At 40.0% G+C, this 25,388-nt stretch overlaps 2 protein-coding genes across 2 annotated transcripts; one reads left to right on the plus strand and one right to left on the minus strand.

Annotated features, from left to right (window-relative positions):
• The first annotated feature begins 318 nt into the window (after nucleotides 1–318).
• LOC143418610 (uncharacterized) lies at nucleotides 319–5,699 on the plus strand. The gene is made up of 4 exons (XM_076883915.1): nucleotides 319–494; nucleotides 860–975; nucleotides 1,586–1,807; nucleotides 4,178–5,699. Exons 1-4 carry the CDS (start codon nucleotides 374–376, stop codon nucleotides 4,196–4,198), a joined length of 480 nt encoding a protein of 159 aa, XP_076740030.1. The 5' UTR covers nucleotides 319–373; the 3' UTR covers nucleotides 4,199–5,699.
• Nucleotides 5,700–13,009: 7,310 nt separating this feature from the next.
• On the minus strand, nucleotides 13,010–23,228 carry LOC101483264 (adenosine receptor A1). The gene is made up of 3 exons (XM_004545114.2): nucleotides 22,330–23,228; nucleotides 16,945–17,236; nucleotides 13,010–16,853 (listed from the first exon to the last, which is right to left on the minus strand). The coding sequence occupies exons 1-3, from the start codon at nucleotides 22,662–22,664 to the stop codon at nucleotides 16,473–16,475; spliced, it is 1,008 nt and encodes a 335-aa protein (XP_004545171.1). The 5' UTR covers nucleotides 22,665–23,228; the 3' UTR covers nucleotides 13,010–16,472.
• Nucleotides 23,229–25,388: the final 2,160 nt, after the last annotated feature.

Here is a 25,388-nt window from a genome sequence, read left to right on the forward strand (position 1 = left end):
AGAAAACACAACCGTCACAGTACAGCCCATCCCACTCCCGTACGCCTTTAAATAGATTCAAAGTGACCGAATAAAAGTTCAGACAAATGCAATGATGAAGTGTTAACCTCAAAACCTGAAGAAAAATGTTGTCTGTAACAGAAGACTCTGTTAGGGACAACATGCAGGAAGAATGTAAAACGTGACAGACTTCATTATTTGACGTTTAATGTAGCCTGTTTGCACAAAAATATAATAGGTGTTTTGTGCATAAGCAGGATAGTATTATTTTAATCCTGTGTTTTCACGGATACGTGGATGGTGAGAGGGGAGTGGCGCACACCGGAAATTAGCCAACTATTGCTCCTCCGGCTGCTTATAGTTAGTCATAGCCATGGCGCCGGATGAAAAAATTGTAGAGTGGCAAACAAACGAGATAATTGAATCGCTGTTTAACGACGAAAACAGTGCGAGGCCCCGTATGATAGATGGTGATTTGGAGACTGACAGTTCAGGTTAGTGCAGCTTTTGTATGTGAAATATAACGTTTCTTATACCCAACCGAGTAAGCTAGCCACAGTAAGCTAAAACGCTTACTCTGAACGCTTTCATTTTTGAATGGTTGGCATTAAAGTGTTTCCTTGTTTTATTTCTGCTGCAGTCGAAATTCGCTCCTAGCAGACATTAAATAATATTAAAACATGAAGAAGACGTTTTGAGTCTGGCATTTTTAGTCTAATATTATTATTTCCTCTTATACCCCACGGAGTTCATCTCAGTGTCTTCGTCCATTGCTTGTTGTTAGCAGGTCTAACGTAGGATGACTGTCAGTGTTAATATGACAAACGTATTAACCGTGTGCTTCTCTGTGTTTTTAAAGACGATTTTGACCCGGTTATAATCGCTGATAAACTGAGAGCTGTCGCCGATACCCTGAATAAGGACCCCAATTTTAAAAAAGCATTAGATGAGCTGAAGAAAACCGCAGCAACAGAGGTAAACCCATAAAAACACATCCTTATTTAATGTCCTCTTTGTCATTATTCACACAGCAGCAGGATGATTGTAAACTGTTTTAAGTTTCTAAATCTACAGTGTCCAGTTTGGTTTTGTAACAGCTGAGCTAGATAATGTTAGATAATGGGAAGAGCTTAAAGTCCCAGTTTGATTCTGAACCATATATTTCGGTGTTAGATCATCACCAGAGTCACCATGAAATAGATTTTCCTTGTTTGAGGTGACCAAATACTTATTTTCCACCCTGATTTATGAATAAATTCTTTACAAATCCTACCATGTGAATTCATGGATTTTTTTTTCACATTCTGTCTCTCACAGTTGAAGTGTACCTCTGGTGCAAATTACTGACCTCTGTCATCATTTTAAGTGGGGGAACTTGCACAATCGGTGGCTGACTAAATACTTTTTTGCCCCACTGTATGTGGATGCCAGGTCCTAGGAGGTTAATATAATATGCTCTATTGTATGCTGATAATTTAGGAGATAAAGTATTGGTGTCAGTTGAAGAAGATGGATGGATGTGGTCAGAGTTATTAGGATGTTTGTTTTCCGGCTTCTTATAAAGTACCGCCTCCTCTCACCCCAGGCTACAGAGGCTGCATTTGAACGTGGCGTGGAGCTCCTATGTAAGAGTCATGTCGCTCAGAAAGCTGACATTGCTCCAGAGATGCAGCTGATCCGGGCCTCAGCAGCTATTGGACTTTATCTGAAAAACTCATACCCAGAGATGAAAGAGAATGTCAAGACAGCCTTGGCTTCATTCCTCAACAGGCGGGTGGGCAAATGGATCACTGAGAAAGGTGGATGGGTAAGTAAACTTTTAAGATTCAGATCACTTCAGATTTAAGTCTAAATATGACAGTAAACCTCAACCAAAAAAGGTTGACTGGGGTATTGATGACAAGCTGCCGGATGGACTGTGTCGAAACCTTTTCTTCTTCTTTTTTTGTTAATGCAATGACTCAAGAATCTTGGGATTTCCAAATATATTTTTCTGTGTATTAGATGTTAATCATAATAAGGTTGGAGGTCAGACACTGAAAAAAATGACAGCTGAAGTAGCCTTTCAATTGTCCCACTGCAAATATTGGTTAAACAATATGTTTATGTAAATACACTTGTAATGAGTAAGAATACCATGGTAATTTGGGGCTTTTATTGATTTCTTTGAACTGCTCTTTTTCCAGGGTGGAATCACAGTAAGGCATACATCTCATACATTTTCTCCAATCCACACAAGCTCATATATATATATATAGGGCTGCTCGATTATGGCAAAAATGATAATCACGATTATTTTCACTGAAATTGAGATCTCGATTATTTGACGATATTTATTTAACAGTAACAATGTATTGAATAATGACTTTAAAGATTGTCAAAAAATAATATAAAATAGTGTGCAAATACTGATAACAGTGCAAATGTTTGCAATATAAAAAATAAATGAAAAATGTAAACATCTATGTTTAGTGAACTTTGCGGTGTTGCTCTGTGGTGCAGCTACGACACTGTAGCAAAGTTTACACACTATGTCTACTTGATCCACGTCTGACTCGCGAACCCATAATGTTTCCACACCACTGAAGTTTTTTTTTACCTCTCTTTTCAACCAATGGCAGTCACTCTCCTCTCCAAATAACTTCTGCTTAGCTTTCCGAGCTTCCCTCGGGTCCTCTTAATCAGCGGTCCCCAACCCCCGGGCCTCGGACTGGTCCGGTCCGTGAGTCGTTTGGTACCGAGCCGCGAGAGTTGAGGCTCAGGTGTGAAGTGTATAGTTTTCAGGGTTTTTTTATCGGTTTTCAGCGTTAATTTGGTAACCTTTTTTAACGTTTACTCGGTTTTCCTGGGTCTTTTCACGTGCATTATGAATAAATTTTCTTTTTTTCGGTACCAGTACTAGTTTAATTTTGTTGTATTTATCCGCGACACCTTAAAGGCCGGTCCATGAAAATATTGTCGGGCATAAACCGGTTTGTGGGGCAAAAAAGGTTGGGGACCGCTGCTCTTAATTGTTGTGACACGTGGTCAAAATGCAGAGAGGTGCACTCGATTTGCCACACGGAGCAGCGCGAGAGTAAAGCACGAGGGAGTGGCTAATAATCGTCATTGTGGCCAAATAGATCAGTCTTAGTCTCATCTGATCATAAAACATTTCTCCAATAAGCATTTTGCTTGTCCAAGCTTGGTACTCTCAGTTGATGGTGATGTAAACTTTCTCTGCTATGTTGACAGTCATCCTGTCAGTTTCCTTTCATGTGATAGTGAGAGTGTGGGTCTTCATCCAGACCTTGACAAAGTGGCAACAAACTAAAAATAACCTGTACTTGCGTACAAGTGTTTGAATTGATGGTTTTGGGATAAGCGGTTGTTTATGAATGGCTCAGAGAGACCTTACCTTCCTTGGACTTTCCCATTTTATAGGTCAATCCACTAAGTGCTGACAAACAAATCATTTTTATACTGCCAAAGAGAAACTATCAGTTATATTTAGTCATGATTACAAAAACAAGAAGTTAATAGGTCTTAATTTTGTCAAGTGAAACAAAACTGTTGAACCTTTAAAACCTCTTATTCAAAGATTTTCATAATTTTGACTCTGTAGATTAGAGAAAATCCAAAATGAAAAACAAATGAATACATGGTTTTTTTAAGGTATTTGGGATGTATGCAGTACAGATATTCCACCCTGGTAAAATAACAGTTCAAACAAATAATTAAAATGATAAGTGTATGTAACCAAAGCTCTACAGAAGAGGAGAAAAGTAAGGGTCAGAGAGTCTTTTTGTATAAATGTTTCTAGTGTTTTATTAAAAGGACACTGCACTTTGTCCTGATTGAACTTGTTAAACCTGACGCACTTGGCAAAGTTACTGAGGCTATACTGACTTACTCTACAGGAAATTGCAGATGACCTTGTTATGCAGCATTTTTACAACATGAAATGAACTTTTATCTTAGATGATTTTCGAATCCGTCGGTCATTCTTAGTCTGTCTTTGACCTGAACCACAGTCTTATTTTAGTTAAGTCATCTTTAATTTTGGATTCAGTTGCAGTTCAAAAAATGATTAAAAGACCATTATTGTTGTATTATACACTTTGTGCAATATCTGAAATGTTTCAGTGACATATACAAATTCATGTCTTTTCATTGTGCGTGTTTTGTTACTTTTCAGGGCAAAGTTGCACCTGTTTGAGACTAAATCCAGCCAAACCAACCTCATAGAGCTCTACAATCAAACTGGGTATTAATTTCTTAAATGTCTGTTCAGGGTTTTGTTATCACACAGGCAGACATGTTATCACACACTAAGCCTGTTTATTATATGAGAGAGAAGGGGGGGAAAAAAACAGAACACTTTCTCATTGAAGTTCCTGCTTGGCTGAGCCCATGTAGTGATTCTTGGCTTTATATGTGGTGGTAAAATAATTGTATTACTTGAAATGCTCTCCCTGAATGGGTTAATAAATAAAGGGCAAATAATATAAAAATATGATACCAGCGGATCTTCACTACATCATGATCTTAAGGGAGAGTCTTTTGAGTAATCAGTGGGGTAGCCTCTAATCATGTCTATTTATTGTCTTTCTAAGTGCTGTCTTTTGGGAAGCTCTAGCATTTCTCAGTAAGGTGAAAATGCTTAGATTAATTAACATTATTTAGTAAGTTTAGGTGTGTTTTGAATTCTTAATGGGGAAAAACCTTAAAAAAGGGATTTGTCCCTTTTGCAAAACATGTTAAGATTTTGACTCCATATGTACCTTAAATCATACTCATTACATTTTGCTATCTTTGATCGAGCTCTAAATTCATGTGTTTGAAAACAGTTTAGTGAAATGCAGGTAGTCTGTCATATCTTGAGCCATCAGATGATGAAGAACCTGCTGTCAGGTTGTTATTTTTATGTCTGCATTTTATTTAATTTTTTTCACGATGACATATTTGCACTGGGAAAAACTGAACAACTTCAAAAGTAGGTACACACGTGTTGCCATTAGGGATGTGCCAATTGCATTAAAATATTAATTTGTATGTTAAAATTTGTCTGGTAAAATATTTTTTATTTTCTTATTTGTTTCTTCTTAATGACTCTAAACAGTAGTGGTATATACTTAAATGTAATGGTTAATCCAACATTATGGACAAGGGTTTTAATTGAAATTATATTTCTAATGCTAAAGTGTAATTCATGTTATCCATGAATTTTCAAATTTGCTGTTTTACAAAAATTCAGAAAAAATAGTAAAGCACTTAAAAGAAAAAGAGACCAACAGAAAGATTAGTTGTTAGTGCCGGCTCAAATTAAGTTCAGTGAATTCATTAATTTTAAGTAGGTTTTTGACAGGATTTCTAAAATAATGTTTGTTTTTCTGTTTCGTCAATGACTGCTTAATCAATTTTAAAAGCATTTGTTAAGCACTGTATCTTTAAATTTAGGAAACTAGATTATACAGTGATGGATAAAAAAAAACAGTTAATGCTAAAGATTTGCTGATGGCAATCAATGAAGCAGATATTAGGAAATCATGGTTATTGGTGCTGTACGATGATGTCATTAAACCCAGCAACAAAAGCAAAAAGATGAAGCAAATAAAAAATGAATGTATATTTGCACATTGTTGTCAGTTAAAAGTGCAACTAAGCTTTTTCTTTTTGTAATTTTTCTAATGATTCAATAAAAAAAGAATTTGAAAATCTTTTCGAGTATCATTGAATTATTGTTGAATTGTATTGAATTACACACACACACACACACACACACACACACACACACACACACACACACACACATATATACATATATATATATATATATAAAAACACCCAGCACGCCCCTGCGGGCGGTTTATCCTTCAAGCTCGGGTCCTCTACCAGAGGCCTGGGAGCTTGAGGGTCCTGCGCAGTATCTTAGCTGTTCCCAGGACTGCGTTCTTCTGGACAGAGATCTCCGATGTTGTTCCCGGGATCTGCTGGAGCCACTCGCCTATCTTGGGAGTCACCGCACCTAGTGCTCCGATTACCACGGGGACCACCGTTACCTTCACCCTCCACATCCTCTCGAGCTCTTCTCTGAGCCCTTGGTATTTCTCCAGCTTCTCGTGTTCCTTCTTCCTGATATTGCTGTCATTCGGAACCGCTACATCGATCACTACGGCCGTCTTCTTCTGTTTGTCTACCACCACTATGTCCGGTTGGTTAGCCACCACCATTTTGTCCGTCTGTATCTGGAAGTCCCACAGGATCTTAGCTCGGTCATTCTCCACCACCCTTGGGGGCATCTCCCATTTTGACCTCGGGACTTCCAGGTTATACTCGGCACAGATGTTCCTGTACACTATGCCGGCCACTTGGTTATGGCGTTCCATGTATGCCTTGCCTGCCAGCATCTTGCACCCTGCTGTTATGTGCTGGATTGTCTCTGGGGCATCTTTACACAGCCTGCACCTGGGGTCTTGCCTGGTGTGATAGACCCCAGCCTCTATGGATCTTGTACTCAGAGCTTGTTCTTGTGCTGCCATGATTAGTGCCTCTGTGCTGTCTTTCAGTCCAGCTTTGTCCAGCCACTGGTAGGATTTCTGGATATCAGCCACCTCCTCTATCTGCCGGTGGTACATACCGTGCAGGGCTCTGTCCTTCCATGATGGTTCCTCGTCTCCCTCCTCTTTCTTGGGTTTCTGCTGCCTGAGGTATTCACTGAGCACTCGGTCAGTTGGGGCCATCTTCCCAATGTATTCTTGGATGTTCGTTGTCTCATCCTGGACTGTGGTGCTGACACTCACCAGTCCCCGGCCCCCTTCCTTCCGCTTAGCGTACAGCCTCAGGGTGCTGGACTTGGGGTGAAACCCTCCATGCATGGTAAGGAGCTTTCTTGTCTTTATGTCAGTGGCTTCTATCTCCTCCTCTGGCCAGCCTATTACCCCAGCAGGGTACCTGATCACGGGCAGGGCGTACGTGTTGATGGCCCGGATCTTGTTCTTACCATTCAGCTGACTCCTCAGGACTTGCCTGACCCTCTGCAGGTACTTGGTGGTTGCAGCTTTTCTAGCGGCCTCTTCATGGTTCCCATTCGCCTGCGGGATCCCCAAGTACTTGTAACTGTCCTCTATGTCTGCAATGTTGCCTTCTGGTAGTTCAATCCCCTCAGTTCTGACTACCTTCCCTCTCTTTGTTACCATCCGACTACACTTCTCCAGTCCGAACGACATTCCAATGTCATTGCTGTATAGCCTGGTAGTGTGGATCAGTGAATCGATGTCTCGTTCACTCTTGGCATACAGCTTGATGTCATCCATGTACAGGAGGTGGCTGACAACTGCTCCGTTCCGTAGTCGGTATCCGTAGCCAGTCTTGTTAATGATCTCACTGAGGGGGTTCAGGCCTATGCAGAACAGCAGTGGGGACAGAGCATCTCCTTGGTAGATCCCGCACTTGATGGTGACTTGTGCTATGGGCTTGGAGTTGGCCTCCCCATTGAGTTCCTGATGAAGGCTCTTAGGGTCCCATTGATCTTGTACAATTCTAGGCATTCCAGTATCCAGCTGTGGGGCATTGAGTCATAGGCCTTCTTGTAATCAATCCAGGCAGTGCACAGGTTGGTCAGTCTGGTCTTGCAGTCTCGGCTGATTGTTCTGTCTACCAGTAGCTGGTGTTTTGCGCCTCTGGTATTCTTGCCAATTCCTTTCTGTGTCCCGCTCATGTATTGACCCATGTGCCTGTTCATCTTAGCCGATATGATGCCTGACAGGAGCTTCCATGTAGTACTGAGGCAGGTTATTGGTCGGTAGTTGGAGGGGACCGGTCCCTTCTTGGGGTCCTTGGGGATCAGGACCGTCCGGCCTTCAGTTAGCCATTCCGGGTGTCTCTCGTTAACTAGCAGCTGGTTCATTTGTGCTGCCAGACGCTCGTGGAGTGCAGTTAGCTTCTTCAGCCAGTAGGCGTGAACCATGTCGGGCCCTGGTGCTGTCCAACTCTTCATACTGGAGACCCTTTCTTGGATATCTGCCACTGTGATGGTTACTGGACCCTGTTCAGGGAGGTCGCTGTGGTCTGCCCTCAGATCCTCTAGCCACTGAGCATTGCCGTTATGGGTTGCATCCTTCTCCCATATGCTCTTCCAGTATTGCTCCGTCTCCAGCCTTGGTGGTGCTGTTCTCTTATTGTTCCCTTGCCACTGAGAGTACACCTTTGCTGGTTCTGTGGAGAACAGCTGGTTTATTCTCCTGCCTTCTATCTCTCTGGTGTACCTCCTCAAGCGGCTGGCCAAGGCTGTGAGTCTTTGCTTGGCAGTTTCCAAGGCCTCAGGTATGGACAGCTTGCTGTATTTCTTAGGCACCTTATTCGTCGCACCTTTCTGCAACTCCGTTAGTTGGCTAACCTCTCTCCGTGCTACTTTGATCTTGCCCTCTAGCCTCCTTCTCCATGGAGGGTACTGCCCCTTGTGGCTGTTCAACTTGTAGCCAAGCATCTCACTGATCACTGCTGCCGTATTGTAGATCAGCTTGTTAGTGTCGGTAATCGTGGTTGTAGGTATTGCCCGTAGTGCTGCATTAACATCATCTAGCAGACCTTCTGAGGGTACTTCACGTAATCTTGGTAACCGGCTACGGGGGATCCAGGTTTCAAGCTTGGCCATGATCCTATTTTTCAGGTCAGTTCCTCTCGCACTCAACGATCCTTCTCCTATCACACTTGGGGCTATGTACCCAATCTCGGGTGGGGGTGATGATATCTCCCCCCTGACCTGGCGTCCTGACTCCTCCTTGCCGTAGCATTTGTGTTGTACCTCGTCAATCTCTAGCTGTGAGAGCAGTCCCTTCTTTCGAATGTTGGAACACTGAGCTACTAGTTGTTTCGCCGTCATTGTGGATGTTGGGTATCGAAAGAATCCATAGGTCCCTCATCCTATTCATGTAGCCCCTTCCGCCGGGGTTACTTGCGTAGTAGCATTCCAATATATATATATATATATATATATATATATATATATATATATATATATATATATATATATATATATATATATATATATATATATATATATATATATATATATATATATATATATATATATATAGAGAGAGAGAGAGAGAGAGAGAGAGAGAGATAGATAGATATAGATATATAGATATATATATATATATATATATCTCTTTCCATTCAATGCTGTTTACTGCCAGTGTACGGGGATTATGCATCTATTTATTTAAGCTGATTACTCTGGAATATTAAAGTGTGATAACCTAGGAGTCAAGTTTAACTATAGTCATCATACACACTCACTGGCCATTTCATTAGTTACACCTAGCTGGTAACAGGTTGAACCTCACTTTTTTCCCCTTAATTCTTCCTTGAATAGGTTCAATGGTTCTGGTGTATATTGATGTAATGTTGGCTGCCCATCTCACACTCTTCCGTCACACTCTCCCATTCCACCACATTCCAAAGGTGCTCGACTAGATTGAGATCTAGATATATATATTTTTTAATTTTAGTTTTTTTTTTTCATAGTCGTCTCTTCTCCAAGTTTGGTGAGCCTGTTAAAATGTCACTTCAGTTTTCTGTTCCTAGCTGACGAGAGTGGTCTTCTGCTGCTTTATCCCACCTGCTTTAACATATTCATTCAAAGATGCCCTATATCCTGGTTGGAACAAGTGGTTATTTGCGTTGCTGTTCCTTTCCTAGCAGCTCAAACCATTCTCTGTAAACCCTAGAGGTGGTTGTCTGCGGAAAATCCCAGGAGGTCAGCAGCAGTTTCTTAAACTCAGACAGCCATTCTGCAAACAACAACCATGCTACGCTGGAAATCACTTCAGTAGCCTTTCTTCCCCATTCCGCCGTTCGGTTCAACAGCTCAGGTTATCTTGACCGTGTCTACATGCCTAAATGCATTGAGTTGCTGGAATGTGATTGGCCTATTAAATATTTTTCCTAACAAACGCTCAAACAGATGTACCCAAGGGAGTGGCCAGTGTGTGTGTGTTCTGATTAATTGTTCATATTAATGTTTTAGTTGGACTCACTTTCCACTCGTGCGCCCTGAGATCTCCTGACGTGTTGGCAGAAGGACCAAATTTGCAATAGCATAAATAAGATTAGGAGCAACATTCCTGCTGTCCTCCTTCCAGTAGTATAAACTGGAAATTTTGCATAGACTTGCACGTATCTTCTGGCTCCATGTAAGCAAACAAAAATGTTATCTGTTAAGTCCTCCCAGTCCTGTGATGCTTCTGATTGTAGATAGTTTTATTATTATCATCATAGTTATTTCTGAGCAGCTACCAGTAGAGTGCAGCACTGCACACTAAATCAGCTCTCTGCTAGATGCCAGTATGGCAATAGCCAAAAAACAATACATTTGCAGAGGGGAATTAAGAACAAACCATAACACTAGTTTGTATAAAGTTTGGAGATATCAAACATGAACAGTTTTATCTGCCAGCCTCTTTTAAAGGGAGTGTTTTCTGCTTTTCTCCGTTGCTGCCTCTGACTGCTTTTCACACTGGGACTCAAAGCATCTGACTGTAGGTTTTCACCCAGGTGTGGAAGTTGGAAAGCAAAGAGAGCGCATAAATATGTGCGAAATTCTTGCTGACAGTCCTGACACGATGCAACGCCTTCACTGACCTATAAATCTTGTTGCTTTACTTGGGTTTCAATCATCTTTTGCCCTGGAATTTGTTCACTATGTATATAGACACTGTGCTTTCCTTAAAGTTTCTATATGTATTCAAATGCATCACACATACATGCAGACAAAACTCACTGAATAAAAAAAAACATACTGTCTTCAAACTGTGAATGGCAAAACTTAAGTTGTAGTGGACAGCAGCATATGATTAATGCAGTACTCCCAAAGCTTTTGCTTTAATGTCCTGTCTTTGCACAAACATTTCATTGGAGTCTATGTTACACACACACTTCAAATTCAAACTGAACTTTTCTCAAACTCACCATCTTCATACTTTGTATCTGACTGCTCTATCTGGTTCTGATAAAGTGTGCTGCAATAACGTGAATCTTCATATTTGAGTGGTACAGCTGTCCTTCTGCAGGTTAATGCGTGTCTAATTGCTCAGTCACTCATCGCTTTTAAACAAGATTAAGACGACCTGCATGAGAATGGAGATGGAAGCTAGTTCAAGTGACTGAACGTGACATGGTTGTGGGTGTCAGAGGGGTTTTGTTTGACTATTTCAGAAACTGCTCATCTACTGGGATTTTCCCCCAAACAGCCATCTCTAGGGTCTACAGAGAATGGCCTAAAAAAGGGAAAATATCCAGTGAGCTGCAGTTCTGTGGGTGAAAATGCTTTGTTGATGTCAGAGGTCAGAGTAGACTGTTGCAGACTGCTTCTAGCTGATAGGAATGAAATGAGAATTCCTTTATTTATCCCATATTTGGGAAATTCTTTTGTTACAGCAGTTGAAATGATGATGAAATAATATTAGTAGGAAGGGAAGAGTAATTCAACCACTCCTCACAACCAATGTCTGCAGAAGATCACGACCATGAAGCAGATGGGCTGAGCTCTACACAGGTGCCAGTCCTGTCAGCTAAGAAGAAGGAAGTGAGGCTACATTTTACACAGCCTCACCAAATTAGGATGACAGAAAATAAGAAAAAGTGTTTCCTGGTCCAATGAGTCTGTTTCTGGAGCAACAGTTGGATGGTAGGGTCAGAATATGGTGTAAACAACATGAAAGCATGGCTCCATCCTGCCTTGTATCAATAGTTCAGGCTGGTGCTGTGGTGTAATGGTGTGGGGATATTTTCTTGGCACATTTCGGGCCCCTTAGTACCAACTGAGCATCATTTAGACACAACAGCGCACTTGAGTAATGATGCTGATCATGTCCATCCTTTTATAAAGTACACTGTGGTCTACTACAGCAGGCTAATGCACCAGCCATGTCATGTCAAACTGGTTTCTTAAACATGACAATAGTTAACTGTACCTAGATGACCTCCACAGTCACCAGATGCAGATTCAGTAGAGCTTAATTGGGATATGAGAGTCACATGATGGAGGTGCAACTGACATCTGCAGCAACTGTGTGATGCTTCATTTCAACATGGAGCAAACCCTCTGAGGAACATTTGCAGCACTTTACTGAATCTGTGCCACGAAGAACTTACTTACAATTCTGAAGGCCAAGGGGATCCAACCCAATGGTAGCAATGTGTTCCTAAGTGTGCGGTAAGTATATACTGAGTCCAGACAAATCAGATTACACATCATTTTCATTGCAGTTTGATTTTCCAAAGTAGAAATAGCCACAGGTGGAACTAATTACATTAACAATGGCTTCATTCCAGTAAGAATTGTAAAGCAGCTGGCAGCTGGAAAGTCACAGTGACTGCAGATTTACTCAGTATTCCCCTCTGGCAAAACTAAAGGTAAGAGAAGTTTTATTTTAAACAAATAAGCAAACAAAAATCTCCTTATGAAATCACATCTAAAATACATGAAAACATAAGAGCTAACCTATGTGTGTCATACATTTAGCAGATGATGCCATCTCATGGTGCCTGTTCTCTAAGCCTTAACATGATTTGACTGGATGACAATGGATAATGTTTTATTACATCCAAAAGAAATCCTTTTAGTAATATCCAGACTTCTTTGTACCATTTCTCATTAGATTCTTTGCAGTCAGCACAGTGACAGCTTTATTTTGTTTGTCTTGTGTGTTAGAGCCAATCTATAGAGAAATATTTTTGATACTGTTTCAGTTATTGTTACATGTTTAATTTTGTATGATATGTTGTTAGAGAATAAATGCTGCGTGTTTCATTTGTGTCGGGTAAGAAAACATTACAGCGCATGTGTTGTAGCAGGTTAGAGTGAGCCAGGACGGCAATGGAAGTGTGCGCTGTAGCAGCAAATAGTTTTTTGACCGTGACATCTTTTGTTTGTATGTACGAGTCAGAAATAAATCTGAACAGCTCACATTAAGAAGTGGAAGAATTATTTTTTCGAAGCTTGGGACAGAAATTCGCCACTACATGTGTTTGATTTGTGTATTTTCCAACAGCACGTCAAACAACACTAAGTGCACTGAAACACTTTGCACATTCACAAGCAATCTGCTTTCTGCCTTCTCCATCAATCTGTTGACCTGTAGAGTCACACATTCCTATATACAGTAATTAGATACCGATAAATTATTACAGCCCATTATTATAGCTCTTGATTCTCAATGATAGTTTCTACACGTACAATATGTACACTGCAGATTTTCTTCTGATACTGTTATAGAACATTAGAGAATATTGCACAAATGATTTTTGAAGACTTCACACTGGTCCAGTAAACAGACAGTTTTATATGTATAGAAATCCAAAACATGAAAGCAGCAGCCAGTATAGATTCACACTGCAAAATGACATTCACTCCTGTTGTGTTCACTTTCCCACAGTCTACTAAGAGTTAACAAACCAAAACGGAACAATGAAAAAAATGCTGTGGTGTTGTGGTCAGTTGTGCAATTGCACGAGTCGATTTCATCAAAGTTAAATTTGATGTGAAAATTTTGAATGGACTCTTTGCTGGAGTCGATTCAATTACATTTAACTTTGTCATACACTTAACATAAACTAAATTGTAGACTTAATGGCTTTAACAATAATTTGCATGGGCACAAAGTAAAAAAACAGAATGAAGCATTAGTACATGAGTGGTGCTGGAAATACAATGAGCAAACTGTACGTGTGTGTACATGACTCTCTGGGAAGAAGTCTGCTGCCTTTGTCAAAAAAACTCCTAATGCACACTAATCTATGCAGCTTTGTGTATATAAATTAACATACGCCGCAACATACTTCTATTTTTGATTTGCAGCTCGCACAACAGCAGAGAAGCTTGGAGGATGAATTTCACAACTGGCTCATTTGATGAACAGCTGCAAGAGGACGTGTCAGGGATAATGCAGCTGCTGCTCAGCGATGTGTTTTAGACAGTATCTCCCGTTAACATTTAAACACAGAGTTACGTATGCTACTACATAATATTGGTGTCAGCAGTCCCATCTCAGCATATATTGGTTATGTTAAAATAAAAGTCGCCGACTTTGAGGTCAATGCTGGTTGGTTTAGCTCAGCAGCAAAAAAAAAAAAAAAGAAATTCACAGAGACAGTTTAATGATCCTATACTGTTAAATATATTTTACAAAGATTCACAAGTAGATGTTTTTTTTCTTTTTTCTTTTTGTTTCCAATACCTAACACCTGTGAGTATTAGAAAGGGCTCCAGTAATACATGTGCAGTACATTATAGAGTTAAATGATAAGGTTGGATAGAGCTTAGTAGATGGTGCTGCTCCAACATCCCTTCACAGTTTTATAAATATACAGATTTTTATTTTTTTTAAACACACTGATGCTTTGATGTATAGTTATATGGTTACTATAGCTGGATCAGTGGTAATTACAGCTGTCCAATTTACAATTATCAGCATCAAGTAAATTCTCTGCTGTTTTTATTTTTGATTGATAAGCTACTATCATTCAAACGGTCTCAATAATGCAAAAAGCCTTATCTTCAAATGTGATAATTAACAGCACATTAAGCCCTTTCTCACAGCTAATTCATCACAATCTGGCACTCGGTCAGAAACCTCTTTGTCAAGTCCAAAAACGAAGGGTAACCCCTTTACAGTAAGAACTCCATGACTGATCTGCACTGTGAGGAACAATAAAGGCCTGCATTAGGAGGCAGGTGGATTAGTGAATTTTAAACTCACCCCTTGAGACAAGAGATAAAAACCTGTCTGGAGCCACTTTTTCCCCTCGTGTTTGTTAGATTTGGGCAGTTAAGTTGCTCATTAATTTGTATTTTAGGAAATAAATGTCATATATGAAGGAAACATGACACTCACAGACTGCTGAACAGAGATGGGCAGTAACGCGTTACTTGTTGCATATAATTTAATTTTTGCTTGATGCATAAAGTTAAAAGATTAAAACTGATAAAACAAGTTTTTTAAAAAAAGAGACTTTTCCATTTGATTACATTTTGTATGATGGATTATGCAGAAAAAGTAGAATTGGGCTGAAAGATCTATCGCTTTATTACCTATTCAGGTTGTAAATTGTGTTTTTTAAAAGTAACTAAGTAACTAAGTAATTAATTACTTTTGAAAATAAGTAATCAGTAATGGGATTACTTTTTTGGTGAAGTAATCAGTAATTAGTTACCGATTACTTTTTTCAAGTAACTTGACCAACACTGCTCCTGAATATAATTAACTGGAAGCATTCTTAAATACCAAACACTGCCACCAAAGACTCACAAGAGAGGTCACAACCATTTCCATAACCTTGCAGGGGGGGAGGAAGCTTTATAAGGCTTATTTTGGACCAAAATAAGGATGAAGTGGTTTTTACTGGATTTGGCTGCCCATTAACTCTGTAACACCAAGTGTATCATATTTGATACAGGAGTTCTTGAGACGTCTAAATCATCAGTGTGTCTTTTTTCTTCACAAACGTAAATAATCTCGCATTTTTCTGCAATTTTAGTAAATATGATCCAAATAAAAACTGCAGACTTGAGTTCTTTAAGCACTTTGGTAAGGCTTAGGAGAAAAACCGGTTTGGGTTAAAATACATCATTTCACATTGACAAAGGCAAACATCTTCCATTTGCAACAAGCTTTTCTCGTTTTTCCTTGGTTGCCACGGTTGCATGTCAGTGAAGCCCTTTTTCGCATGGTCTCATAGTGTCTCATTTCCTGACTTAGGGAACTTCTATTGACCTGTATTGGACTGCGCTGTACATTGAACAATGATGCTAAATAATGTGTCCTGATTATTAATACATGACAAGTTGGAAATGAGAACAGGTCAACACATTTGTAAAGTCCACGAGTTTGATTAGTTACAAACAGTCCCAGTTATACCCTCACACCGCTGAGCTTGTTGAGTACACTTTCTGTTTAACAAACTGTCACTGTTAACACTAGGCTACAATTTGCTTCAGTTCTTTGTTACATTTTCTGTCCTCAAGGCCACAGAACAAAGCATGTTAAGGTAGCACACACTAGGACAAATATTGGACATCAATCACATAAAAAAGGCCATGAGTTTTAATTAGGTTAAAGAAAAGAAAACAATACAGCAGACACTATTATTGTACCACATGTGCTCCAAATATACACTTAGTTAGTCCAAAAAATTGGCTTTGAAAGCGAGGGAGTGCTTGTCCCATGTAACAAAATCGGTATTTTATCAGCCAATGGAGAAATCAGTATGATTTATAGTGTTGATCTCATCCCCCAGCTGAGTTTTAATCCTCTCTCCTTGTTGGTGCATGTGGTTGGAGGAAATCATTCAGACATTGGACATCCTCTGAAAGCCATTTCAACCAGTAAACCTGTTGAGCCTGACAATAAAGCCGATGTCCTTTCCACTTTGCGAACAAGTGTTTTGACACTTGATAGTAACACAGCAATCCAATTAGTTACCAAAGGTCACACGTCATCGTCGTCGTCATCATTCTGCCTCAACCTCCTCTCATGACTCTGACCTCTCTGGCTTCCTCTTTGAGGGAGACGACCAACTGGATCCTGACAGAGCAGGTACTGTTTCCAGATTTTCCGGAAAGCTCTGCGGAATTTCTTGATGCGGAAAGCATAAACGATGGGGTTTACAGCTGAGTTTCCGTGAGAGAGGATGATGGCGATGTATATGAATCCAACCTCATGGTATCCTGGGCAGAAGAGAGTAATGCAGTTCAGGATGTGCAGAGGGAGCCAGCTTACTGCAAAGAGAAACAGAACTAGGGCGAGGGACTTGGCCAGCTTAAGCTCCTTTCCAAAGTAGCGTCTTGGGTCAGTGTGGCTTGCTGTTACCTACGGCAAATTAAAGAACATGATATCAGTGGAAAAATGTAGTATTCACACAGTCTTTGATTTGCCCGGCACGAGAAGAAGATGGTCTCACCTTTTTGTTGAGCTGCTTGTGGATCATGTAGAAAATCTCAACATAGATGGCGAGCATTAGTAGCAAAGGGGGCAGCACCCAGCCAAAGAAATTGAAGTAGACCATGTAGTCCATACTGATGACGGTCTCAAACTTACAGACCACCAAGGTGTCATTTTTCAAGCTGCCATTTTTACGAAGTTGCTGCAGGTTATTCCATCCAAGCATCGGAGTGAGACCCACTATGATGGACACCAGCCAACACAATAAAACCGCTGTGCCGGCTCGCCGTGGGGTCACCACCCTCTTGTAGCTATGGCAACAAAAAAGAAGATGAAACTCCAAGTAAATAATCTGTGTGAAGTCAGGTAGATGACTGACTGTGGACTGTTTAAAATTATATAACAGTATCTGTACATAAGTTAATATCCTATTAAAACATCAAATAATATTATACTTTCTTTTTTCTTTAAATGCAAAAAACTATAAATAAAGGTTTAAAAGAAAAACTAAAAGGCAAATCATTCCATAAACATTTAAAGCAGATACAAAAGTGTGCTATAGTTCTTTGTTTTGCTGGAAAGGTTTGTGTCCAGGTGTTGATGTGGATGCTACTTTGACATATACTGCACACCTAAACATTGCTGCAGTGACCAAGCACACCCCTAGCTGTGGTACTCCAACTAACGGTGGCCCGCTGCAACACAACAGTGAGCGCCGTCACACCCTGTCAATCTGCTCAGGAACATTAAAGCTCTGTTGCTGTTGGCTCGTCATAGAAACTTGCTGGATGCCAATCCAATTGAGCATTTGTGGAAAGCAATGGAAAAATCACAACCCATGGAAGGCTCCACCCAGCAGCTTGCTGAATGCAAAGGATCCACTGCCAAGGTCCGGGTGGCAGACAGCACAGGACACCACCAGAAGTCACACATCCATTACCCTACAGGTCACAACTGTTTAAGGGGACCTACACAACGGGTCAGCAGGTGATTGTAAAGTCATGGCTGGGCACTCTGAAACTATATTTTACTCAAGAAAGTGCCTTCTACTGTGTTTTTCTCATACCATATGCTTATTTGATTCATATACAGTTATACTGTGTGCAGACTTGTGGGAATCATAGCATGAAACATATTTACCATACGTTATTCTCATGATTTTTAACATTTAACATGCTAACTGAGGCGTGTAGAGTCTGAGCAGTCCACCATCTGACCTCGTGATGAATTTGTTGGGACGTCCACTCCTGGGAGATGTGTTAACACACACCTGAATGCTTCAGACTAATGAACTGCCATAACGTCTGCTTTTTGTGAAGGTGCTCACACTGACTGATAATCAGTTAATCAAGTGCATTTGATTAGTCTGTCTGCTACGTACTCTATTAATTCCTATGGAAACAGCAAAGGTGTCTTTTGTTTTTCACAGAGCTACATAAACCCCTGTGAAAACATTCTTTTTCACATGACCTGATTTATTACTAGAGTGAAAGAAGAAATGATCATGTGTTCTTTTCCTCATGGCCTGTTCTAGCTCTTAAAGGGAGAAACCGGTGCTTATTCACTATGCATGGTCTAAATGACATTTATGTAAATTAGTGCCTATTAAATCAGGTATCTTATTTTGCACATTTTGACACAGAATTACATTTGTACTATACAAAAGATTGTCCCAATATACATGCCATATATTTGTGGCCATGGTAATAAGCATTAATTAAAAATGTGGGCTTTGTAAAATTTGTAAAATTGGCTATTTAATATACACTAACTGGACAAAAGCATGGGGCCACCTACACATTACACCCACCGGAGCTGCTTGGCTATGGAAACCAATGAGACGAAGCTCCCAGCGCACAGTTTTTGTGATGACTTTAATGCAAGAGGATGTTTGTAACTCTATGTGAGTTGCTGCACTTCCTTAATGTTTCTACTTTCCAATAATACAACTTACAGTTGATTGAGGAATATCTAGCAGGGAAGAAATTTCACAAACTGACTTGTTGCAACAGTGACCTCCTACTGCAAGATCACACTCAAACCGAGTGAGCTATTTGGAATGGCATTCTTTCACAATTGGTTTTAAAGGCAGACTGCGTGGAACACGTATACACCTGAAGCAATAGAAAGCGAAACATCTTGATTAAAAGATTATCAGGTGTTAAACTAAAACTTTGTAAACTAATTTGTAAACTAATGATAATACATTATGTGTAGAGAAAGTTAATAGAACATTAAGTCAACCAAATCAATCTGCAACAGCAAAACAGAAAACAGCAGTGGTCTGGTTTCTTGCAAAATAATTCAGCTCTTCTTTCTTTCTCTGGCATCGCATTTTGTCATGTTGTCCTGACAGAATTATAGCACTGGATTTTTTGTTCATTGTGCAGTTATCACTTCTTTACTTATCACAGATCTCTGCGTGCCACTAAAGTGTTGCTCCAAGAAATCAGCTTTCTAGAAAAAAGATATACTGTGATATGTAAGCCAGAAACAGGTCCTGACAAGCTCCTGGTTTTCAGAAGAAGAAATTAGGAAGTTATTAAACTCAATACAATTCTTTGTTATCTTCCTGGGAAGTGATCAGTCCTGTTTCTGACAAGCAATGAGCTGCTGTTATAGGTTTGTGAACAACAACTGTTAAATACTCGTTCAGGATTCCTGTAGCAACCTACCTTTTTTCCTATTTCATTTCTAAGGAATAAAAGCTGACTCGCTTAGAGTAAATCATTGAGCACCTCATGTTAGTACTTTGCTCTTACCACAGCTGCGTTATGGCTAAAGTCACACTAAGGTTACGACAAACACACTGACAAACTCAGGTACGTGTGAGAACCAAACTATTATCATTCCTCTTTTTCCCCTTTTTGTCTTGTCCTCTCTCACACACACGCGCGCACACACACACGCACAGAGCTGGATATAGTACACACACGCACACACACAGAGTAAGAGTTCAGCCAGGGTGCGGCAGACATAACACAGGATAAATGAACGAAATGAAGTTAAAAAAGACCGTGTCTGGAGTGGACCTTCCCACATGTGGCATCATATGACATTTCTATCTTGATCTGTGCATTCATAAGTCTTTGTAAAGCTTTTTCTAAACCTTGGATGGTTGGCTGGCTGCATACAGATGAGCAGTCTGTCTGCCAAAAATTGATTTCTGGATTCTACTGTAGTCCAGTTATCTCGTCTTTCCTCTGGGATTTTGATCCTCATCTCCCACCTGGAAATTCTATCATCTGGGTAAGCCAAACAGTGACGCGTGAGGCAATATCAGAACGTCCTTATCATGACCACGTGCTTCCAAACACTTCAGCTAAAAAAAGCAATCACTGCTTGTTAAACTGTGTCCCTCCAGAGTCCCAGGGGTATTTAAGGGAAGAGGACTCCGTTTCTGGCTCATATTACCAGCTCGCTACGAATCGGTAAAACACAAATTGATGGTGCTAAGTATTTGAACTCTAAATTAGAGTCTGTTGCTAAAGCGCATACTCTGAATTGGAAGAAAAATGTATCTGCTCACAGTACTGTGCAAAAGTCTTGAGTCACCCTTCATTCCTAAATATGTTGCTAGGGAAATGGGAAATATGTACTGGGATTTATTGAAATGTGTGTAAACAAAAATATTGCATAAAGTGGGTCCTAAAATTCTAACAATTCAGTTTGGTGTGACCACCTTTATTCTTTAACACAGTCTGGACTCCCTTAAGGAAGCTTAGTCATTTCTTTAAGTAGTCTTCAGGAATAAGAAAATAGCTCTTTAGCTTATTGTTGCAAAAATACTACTTTATGCCTGTCAGACTGTGTTATCTTTGGCACTTTACACAGATTCAACTAATTAAATTAAAGCCACAGCAGATGATGTGTTTTTACAACAGGCTGCTATTAACAAAATGTGCAATTTGAAATTCGTTCTTTTTGTAAATTGTCTGTTGTAGACACAACACTCTTAATTTGTTGAGTTAGTCCCCTTTTTATGCTTGAATGATTCACAGGTCAGTGTTGAGTGGCTTAAGAAACAAAAATACATTCCTGTGAAAACAGTCAGGTACAAGGAGTGGTCTGAAAACGAGTCTAAAAGCAGACAATTTCCAAAGAACATTTTTGAAAGATCTTCAGAAAGAACTATTGGCTCAAGGCCACATTAAAAAAATTAGAAGAAAGTCTGGACCCTGAAAGCAAAAGAGGGACAGTTCAAGATTTTTGCACAGTGTTCTAACACTGTAAGAAGCACTGCCTTTTTTGTCTGTGTTAAGTAGACCCAGTATCACTGTTTCTGCTGGAGGACATCCCAAAAATAAAAAGACCTTATGTTTGATTATTAGAGGTATGATTCATACTGATACGTTTAAAGGAAAAATAAAGATGGTGCTTATTAAACTTTACTTCATATAATAGAGACATTAATTTATACTGCTTTTGACTTGGGTAAATCATCTGCTGAATGCATCACATGGTAACTACACCTCAAGACTATGATGAACGGGACTGAAATCCCCAAGAGAACGCAATAAATAACAGTTTATTTATTACAAGACCTATAGCATTCATATAACAGATAACATATTTGAACTGTTGTCTGGCTAATGTCACTGTAACCTATATTAATGCCCCTGCACTGACAGAGAGCAGTGTGTGTCTGCTGGTAGCCAACTTGACAAATTATGTAATCCATCAACCAACCACCATGAGCCTATTGACCAATCATGCATTCTCTGCCTCACTCTTACAGGCTTATTTTCAAACGAGCCAGCTTCAAGTGGACGAGAAAGACTTTTTCATTAAAGAGATATTAGGGTGAGACAAAAGGAGAAGTGCAAAGTGATAAGGCACTGAGTGCAAAACCTCAGCTTCTCCTCATGACAGAAGTTACCGTAACAGAAAGGCATATAAAGATGATTCTTAAAATTAAACAATATATATAATTAAGAAGACGAAAATAAAAGTCAACAAGCTTTTCTGTTTAGCACAGACTGAAAACATACATATTTATCTATCTATCAAGGTAAATGTGCTGCAAAATGTGAGAAAAATACGCATTACTTCGCCAATTTGCACCTTATTTTGTGCGCTGGAAAGGCACATCGGAGTTATGTTTAATAGTTAAATGAATGAAAGTGTTAATAAACACCGATAAGTCCGTTAGCTGTATTATTACAGCACCAATAATTACAAGTAGAGACATTACAGAGCTGTTAAGGTAAAATTATCTCAGCGGCTAGACACACTTTTACCCCACGTATTACACGAATTTCTGGTGGGTGAAATGAAAATCCTGCATGAAACCGGCAGGAGCGTCTTTGGTTAGTGTCCTTGATCCCAGCAGCGATCCAGACACAAAGGCTTGTAGAAACGAGACAATATATTAAAAACTAGAGGAATTCACCTTTAGGCCTACCTCATGGGTATTTTGACTCTCAGATAGCGGTCGATGGCGATGGCCAGCAGCGCCAGGATTGAACTTTGTGTGAGCACGAGCACTGTGCAGGCGACCAGCAAACAGCTGTAGAAGTGTGTCTTGAGATCAATGCTGATGGTTATGGCGAGGGGGATGACAAGAGCTCCGACTGCAATGTCAGCCAAGGCCAGGGAGACGATGAAACAAAACGTGGTGTCTCTCAGAGACCGGTTAATGCGCACAGCCCAGACCACCATTACGTTCCCGATGACCGAGGACAAGGCGATCACCACCTCCATCCCAATGTAGAGAGCCTTGTAAGCATCCACAGTCATGATCGCGGATACTGGATGAGTGTGCGCTCAGCGGAGAAAATTAAACCCGAACACGTAGAAGGACTTCCCTGTTTGAGTTTGTGGGGGTCGACTGAGACACCCCTTCTTATTTTTCGCATGTTTTATGTCCCACGGATGCGGAGGTAGTGCCTCTCCTTTTCAAATGTAGTCCGGGACATGTATCCACTCGCAACTTTGAAGATTCCGGGAATGGAGTTGCCCCCGCAGTCCGGCTGGCAGAGGGACAGGAAGGGTACTGAATGAGTCACATGCAGGTTCCCATAGAGCAGATTAGCTGTGCAGCTTTCCTCGGTGTAGGGTATGTGTCAAAGGTCGGAAAAATAAACAGGGAATCCTAAACAGAGCCACGCTTATTCCAGTCATTTAATTATTACGTCATTCCATCAGTACTTACTTGGTATAAACAAAAATGTCTATGTCTCGGGGTACTTGTTCCATGTAAAAACAAAAACAAAGACACGAAACAAAAGAATAATCTAAACGTATCCAGATTAACGTCAGATTAACAGTTTCCCTTCTCTTCTTTCTTTGCAATTATTTGTAAGCGAAAGCTTGCCCTCTGTGGGAGTGACACGCCAAGCTCTGAGGAGGAGGATATCAAACATGGATTCGTGACACGTGCATTTGTCTTTTTTTTTCTTTTTACTATATCAAATATTAAAGCTCACTGCGTAAGAAGTGGTGGAAAAAACAAGAAAAAGTGTTGAAAGAGCAAACGAGTTTGTTGTCAACCGTTTGTAAATCAAGCGCCTTTTTCCTCCTCAGTTATTGTGTCTCAATTTGTTGTCCAGTGATTTTTTTCGTACTTGCAAAATAGATATTTCATTTAAGGGAGTGTGTGTGTGTGTGTGTGTGTGTGTGTGTGTGTGTGTGTGTGTGTGTGTGTGTGTGTGTGTGTGTGTGTGTGTGTGTGTGACTCATTGTCAGTGAACACAAATGGTTGATTGCAAAACTGCATTTTGTATTTAATCAGTTTATCTTTGTCGAGTATTTGCATCAGTCTGAGGATATAAAAAAAACAGGTAAGTGTGACAAATATATGCTGCTTTAAAGAAAGGCACAATACTATTATATGCATGCTCAAATAGTTACCATGTGACTGATGCACAGTTATATTCAATTCAAATGTATTTATATAGCTCCAGCTCACAACAATACAAAGAAAACTCCAACAACCCCCCCTGTGACAAGCGCTTTGGCAACAGTGGGAACGAAAACCCTCCTTTCAGCAGGAAGAAACCTCCAGCAGAAGAAAGCTCACAGAGAGGCGGCTGTCTTGGGGGGACCTAACGATTTTTCTTGCATTTGTAAACTTAGTGGTGATAATACATGATTTTTTTGTCTTTGTTTGTTTGTTTTATTTTTTACATAAAATTTCAGAGATACACTGGGGAGCTTTGCCATGTACAGCCTTAAAGGTTAAAACTAACATTTTAAAATGAAACCTAAAATTTACCAGCAACCAATAAAGTGAAGCCAAACTTGGAGTAATATGCAAACTCTTGTTAGTGCCAGTTAAAAGTCTCACCGCTGCATTCTGTACAGTGTCAAGGTGATCCAAAGCTGATTTGTTGAAACAAGTAAAAAAAAAGTTGTCAGTTTTTGTTAGCACCCAATTTTCTATTTTGTTGGGCAGAGAAAAGAGACAACTCTAAACCTGAGCTAGGAATAGATTTGTGTCCCTATGTTAAGGGTGTAGAGGGGGAAAAAAGTACATTTTCCAAATGATTTTGTTTATTCTGATGATAGAAGCACTTTGTACTTTTAAAAGGGAGCTGTGGCTCTTCTTGTTTTTGAGTCATCCTAAAGGACGTTTTTATGTGATCCGTATCAGTGATCTCCATCTCGGTAATAACCTTTGCAGTGGTGAGGTTTTCTATACTAAGAACACTACACACACACATAAATCATGATGAAGTTTGAATGTTGTCGTGCTAAGCCTTTCATCTCAGTGTAGCATAAACATTGAGTTTCTTCCCTCCTTTCACCATTCATCCTCCCTCACTTTGGTGAATCAAAGCGCACGTGTGTGTCTGTGTGTGTCTGCGTGTATCTGCGCACAACCAGACAGGCTGTGTGGTCTTACTTTACCTAACCAATATTTGCCAGACGTGAATTTTTTTCTTTCCTGGAACAACTTAATATTTATGATAAATGACCAGGGTGGTTATGTGATTCATAGTGTGCAACCAGAGAGAAATATGATGAATGCTCTTTTGGAGCCTAGCATTTTCAGGAACAATTTTTATTTGATAGCACACAACCTTTAATTTTTATTAAAGAGTGCAGCTCTGCATGGGCTAATAAAAAGGATGGAACCTCTTTGGTTGATTTTATTGTCTTCTGGCTTTATAGCTTCAACACCTGGCTCCAAGTAATGAGCTAAACTGGCCTCACTAGACTTTGCCTAATAGTAAATTCAGTTTTATCTTTAGGATTATGATTATTTTAAATCTGCTTCTGAAAATAAACTTCTCTCGTGTCTTTTAGAGAAATGACCTCTTAAAGATCTGTTGAATGTTTGGCCAGCTTGCAGCGAGCTCTTTTGTGTCAAATCTGTGTGCTGGCTGTTGAAGCATGATAATTTAGGGAGAGAACGTGCAACTCCTCGTCAACCCCTCTCCAGTCCTAAATGGAGGGGATTGTTCACTTTACTGCTGGGATGAGCCTCATATTACAAGCACTTCATTTGCTGACCTCCGG

This window comes from Maylandia zebra, linkage group LG5 (genome assembly GCF_041146795.1).
Source record: "Maylandia zebra isolate NMK-2024a linkage group LG5, Mzebra_GT3a, whole genome shotgun sequence".
Taxonomy (NCBI): Eukaryota; Metazoa; Chordata; class Actinopteri; order Cichliformes; family Cichlidae; genus Maylandia; species Maylandia zebra.

What these genes read in the sequence shown, in the direction of transcription:
- LOC101483264 (XM_004545114.2), bottom strand. Translation starts at nt 22,664, where the DNA reads ATGACTGTGGATGCTTACAAGGCTCTCTACATTGGGATGGAGGTGGTG. An exon ending in AGAGTCAAAATACCCATGAG is followed by an intron (nt 17,237 to 22,329) that starts GTAGGCCTAAAG and finishes TTGTTGCCATAG; the next exon opens with CTACAAGAGGGTGGTGACCC. An exon ending in ACAAGCAGCTCAACAAAAAG is followed by an intron (nt 16,854 to 16,944) that starts GTGAGACCATCT and finishes AATTTGCCGTAG; the next exon opens with GTAACAGCAAGCCACACTGA.
- LOC143418610 (XM_076883915.1), top strand. Translation starts at nt 374, where the DNA reads ATGGCGCCGGATGAAAAAATTGTAGAGTGGCAAACAAACGAGATAATT. An exon ending in AGAAAACCGCAGCAACAGAG is followed by an intron (nt 976 to 1,585) that starts GTAAACCCATAA and finishes CTCTCACCCCAG; the next exon opens with GCTACAGAGGCTGCATTTGA. An exon ending in TCACTGAGAAAGGTGGATGG is followed by an intron (nt 1,808 to 4,177) that starts GTAAGTAAACTT and finishes GTTACTTTTCAG; the next exon opens with GGCAAAGTTGCACCTGTTTG.